Source organism: Pinus tabuliformis, chromosome 4_1 (genome assembly GCF_031772625.1).
Source record: "Pinus tabuliformis cultivar Carrire ecotype Pingquan chromosome 4_1, CPIR1, whole genome shotgun sequence".
Lineage (NCBI taxonomy): Eukaryota > Viridiplantae > Streptophyta > Pinopsida > Pinales > Pinaceae > Pinus > Pinus tabuliformis.
Window position 1 is genome coordinate 239983915 of NC_142303.1, and position 4700 is coordinate 239988614.

General features: G+C 37.8%; 1 protein-coding gene across 1 annotated transcript; it reads right to left on the bottom strand.

The window, feature by feature from the left end:
* Positions 1–1078: 1078 nt before the first annotated feature.
* On the bottom strand, positions 1079–4106 carry LOC149175150 (pectinesterase-like). The gene is made up of 2 exons (XM_089419533.1): positions 2817–4106; positions 1079–1985 (listed from the first exon to the last, which is right to left on the bottom strand). Exons 1-2 carry the CDS (start codon positions 3835–3837, stop codon positions 1300–1302), a joined length of 1707 nt encoding a protein of 568 aa, XP_089275659.1. The 5' UTR covers positions 3838–4106; the 3' UTR covers positions 1079–1299.
* Between the last annotated feature and the right edge of the window lie 594 nt (positions 4107–4700).

Consider the following 4700-nt stretch of genomic DNA (forward strand, 5'->3'; position numbering starts at 1 on the left):
AAAACTTGTACCAAAGTTATGTGGACCCTATAAGATTATCTAACACATTGGATAAGGTGCCTACTAACTAACTTATTTAACCAACCCCAAGATATATTCAATCTTTTTTATTCTTTGTTCTAAGAAGGTAGTTGGATTGAATTATAGGGTGCAAACTATCCTTAAAAACTCAAATATTACTGTGATGGATTAATAGCAACTAATCCATAAAAAAATCTCTTAATACTAATAAAAACTGTGTTCATCGTAACAAAAGTGTCAGTTAAAAAAAACCTATCCATAAAGAATCCTCGGGGTATATAGTGAGCGCTTTGAACTCAATGTTTATGCTGAACTGAATCTATTGCTAAATATTTCATGGTATTTCTAACTATTACATATATCATAGAAACTTTTCAAAAATTTTATTCTGTTATTTTTACTTTATAACTCTAAACATTTATTATAATTATATTTTACTTTATAATTCTAAACATTTATTATAATTATAGAGCTTCATATGGCTCGCTATCATTTAGACTTTCTTCCGATTTAAACTTTGCACATTCCTCATTAAGAGGAGTACATAATGATGGACGATAGACATATGAGTTGGTGATTGTAGTGTCCAACATAGTCAATGTCATTAGCATTTTCATATCATTACTTTTAAGCGTATGCTGGTTTTTTGGACTGGAGCGCTTAATACCAAAAGGCGCATGGTTTATATCTTATCGAGTTGGTATTAAAGTCATCGCTAATAATGACACCGAGTTGTTTGCGATTTTTTGAAAGGTTTTTTGGGGTGGGTTTTTTAGTTTAATTTTTAATTTCTCTAAAATTTCATAAAATTTTTACATTTGTGAAAGTATTGAATTTATATATATATAATAAAAAACTAATTTTAATAATACAAATGAAGATTTCACTTATTTTCTCCACCCAATTTTGACACCAAAAAATCACTCTAAAACCAACTCTCAAAACTTATTTTCAACGGTTTTTGATAACTATGGATTTTAATCAACAGGTTTGTTTAGAGTGTCCCCACAACGATGATGGAAATACGGTAAAGGTTTTGGCCAAATACAAAATGAATTTATAGACTGAAATTGTAAAGTCCATTACGTAGATTATTTACACTTGCTGCAGTTGAAATCGATAAAGATTTCTACAGTTGAATTAATAAAGAATGTTACAGTTGAAATTAATAAAGAATGAACAGAGACAATTCCAAGGCTAGTCTTGCTGCCTCTGAAATTTGTTTCAATCCATCCAAGCAGCTCTTAGTGACAGTACAAAAAATTACTGTCATTCGTGTTAATCTAAGGCTGCATCGAAGGGCACCTCTCGTATCCAGGCATCACCAGCAATGAAATTAGTCACTGTGAAATTTTGAGCATCAGAAATGTTCATGGTGTGATACCCAGGCCATTGAACTCTTGCCGCAGTTCCTGCTCCGGGTCCCGAGTTCATATATTCGCCATAATAGAGCGTCGTCAAGGCAAAGTCCCCCGACCATTCTAGCCAACCTGCAGGATCGACCACATCATCTATATGTGACTCGATATAAACTGTGCGAGAGTAATTTTTCCATGGCCTTCCCAAGAATGTTTCGAAAGAGCTCTTCACTGGAGCGAGATCAGGCGCAGCAGAGACGTTGCACTTTTGAATAGAGATTCCAGTGTTTTGATTTGGATCATCTCTTCCTTGAGCTGTAAAACAATTCTTTTGATTGTCCATCGGTTTCCTAGCCAGGAGATTGCAGTTTTGAAACACAGCTGCAGCGTTGCCGAAGATAAAATCAACTGTACCATAAATGTCGCATTCCCTGTAGAATTGCCGAAGGGAGTGTGCGTAAAGAGTGTCTTGGTAACCTTTGAAGCTGCAGCGGTAGAATGCTGATAGATCCGAGGCAACGCGGAGAGCGACAGCCTGATGCTTCTCTGGGCCCGCCGTGTTCTCGAAAGTGATATCCCGAGCGATAAAGCCTTGCCCAACTACAGCTGTAATCACAAATATTTCACGTATGAGCGTGACAAGAAAAAAAAAGTCCAGCCAAAGGTACTGTTAGCAACTGACTAAGACAGCGAAGTTGTAATAAATAAAGAAGAATCTGACAGGGTAAATTAAGATCGCGTAGTTTAAGGAGCGAACGTTTTGGTTGGACAGGATTTTGATAAAATTAAGTGGAAACTTTTCGAATTTTACGTGAAGTTTTAAGATTTTAGGTGTAAAGGTTTTTATTATAGTGTTAATTTATTTTTAAAATCAAAAAATTATTCCAAGACTTTTAAGGTTATAATCTGAGAATTTCAAGATTTTGAGTGTTCTGGCTGAATTTATTTACTACATGAAAACTACTCAAAATTTGATATTTTGGAAAAATTTGGAAATAAATAAAACTATTTTATGGAAAAAAAAATTGTGGCCTCAATTGACATCGCTAATGTTCGTTTACAAAATTGGCATATATTTTCTGAAAACTAGGAATAAGTGCCATGATATGTGGGTTTTGGATTATAGCTTATATGGTGTTTTAGCTAAGGATCGGCGAAGAGATGTGAGGAAATCTATCTACTGGCTAAACTGTATTATGTTATTGAACATAAGCCGGGTAGTTCTCAGAGTAATTAATAAAAAATAGTAGCCAGAAAAGAAAACGAGGAACTGTAAGTAGGGATTAGTTGAATTCGTACAATATCTATTGATAATAGATTTGTCAAAATTATCAATACTTCTAGCATTCAAGCGTTTCACCTCAACCGAAGACAAGGTCTTCATCGACAAAGGAAGAACTAAAAAACATAACCAGAGAAACGAGTAAAGCAGCATACCGACTGTTGCAGAGCGATAAGTAGTCCATCCGTCCACAACGCTTCTATTTCCGGTGATCACTGTGGAGTTTATGCCATCTCCCACCAACATAATATTTGTTTTGTATTTGGGCACCTCAATGTATTCCTGGTAGACTCCCTCTCTAACATATATCACATGTCTAACTGAACTTTTTTTTGGAGCAGCATTCAGCGCGTCAGTAATTGTGGTATAATTACCACTACCGTCTTGAGCCACGGTGACGACATTCTCGGCTAAAGCACCGTCATCTTCTTCAGAGGTTTGAAGAAGTCTCCTTCGGTCTGAAGCAGACAACCATGAAGGGAATCCATCACTGACGACTCCATAATGCGAAAGAAATTTATCTTCATCTACATCAACTTGATCGTGAGGGTCATGACTCGTTGGATTGGATAACAGGCGTCGGCTGTGCACATGAGGTCTGTTGGAATTTTTACCAACGACAGAAATCTTTTTGACAAGAGCCAATGAATTGCTCACAACACGCCGCATATTAAGCACACTCTCAGTCAAAATGTTTTGCAGGCTTCCGCTAGCTTCCTCAAGACTCTGGAGGCAGGTAGCCTGATTAGTGAGAGCTGCACTAATCCAAGTCTGAATGTCAACTGCCTGCCTCCATTTCAAAGAATCAGCAGTAACATTCGACAAAGATTTGCTCAGGTCGTTCAACGTTAGATCATACAACTGCAGGCAATCTTCAATAGCACCAAGTTGCCTTCCTTTGAATACCCATCGTGGCACGCGAGAAATTATTTGAAGCACCCTTTGTCCTTCGATAATGCCGAGCCTGAGAGCCATCCTGCCGAGATCTGCGGAAGTTGGCCGCAATGATCCCGGAAAGAGGCTCGACATTGTAGAAACGCAGAATTCAGGATCCAATGTCAGGTCGCAGGCAGAATTCAGAGAAGCGTGATGAGGCAGTTCATCGCTTTGAATCTGGACAAACCTGAGACATATGACAAAGAAAACCAAAGCCCTAAACCTAAATCTAAAAGCCATTGCAGAAGGCAATACACCCTTTTTAATTGCAATGCAATGTATCAAGTTATCAACAGATTCTTGTCTCACTCTCTCTCACAACAAAAACCCAAATATATATGCAGTACTCCTCTTCTAATTGCACTGTAAAGTATCAACAGACGTGTCTCAGTCTTTCTCACAGCACAAATATATATATGAGCAGGAGGTGATGTTGGAACAAATAACCTATACCACTTTCACCCACTCCAGCTCACTAAACTGATCGATTCCTGATGCCCTATTTTTGCATTAAAACGGTTGTGTGTTTCGAGGTACCTCTACTGAGTACTGACGCGGTTATGTGGGTTCCTCATGCACTACAGCTCACCTCATCCACTTCTTTTCTCTCAAATAAATATTGTTGGCGCAGTCTGAGGTCGAACACTCATCTGTTGACGTTTTAACGCGGCATCTCCAATAGAAATTTCGCGTGTAATCGATTCAATAATCAAATGGACTGGAGAACACATTGCAGTACATTGTTTAGAGTCTAGACGACAAAATTCCCCGAACCCAGGCATGAAAATGTGTCTGTATAAGTAGCCGACATGCTCAGAAATCCCTCTTTTGCCTGAAGAACTCTCTATAGCGACGTTAGCCAACCATTTATTCACTAAATATTTTGATAATAACATGTTGACCACCGTTCCCAACCTACCGACGAATGAGGCCACTGACACATCGATGTAGCCATAATCAAAAGTCAAAAGACGCGGAATTGGTGATTACTTTTGGTAGATATTGACTTACATGTTGCTGGTTGGTTACTCGAAGCATTTTCAAAGAGACTACGATCCTAATTCCAACTTGCGTTTAAAAGAAAAACATTTTTTTTCAAGGTT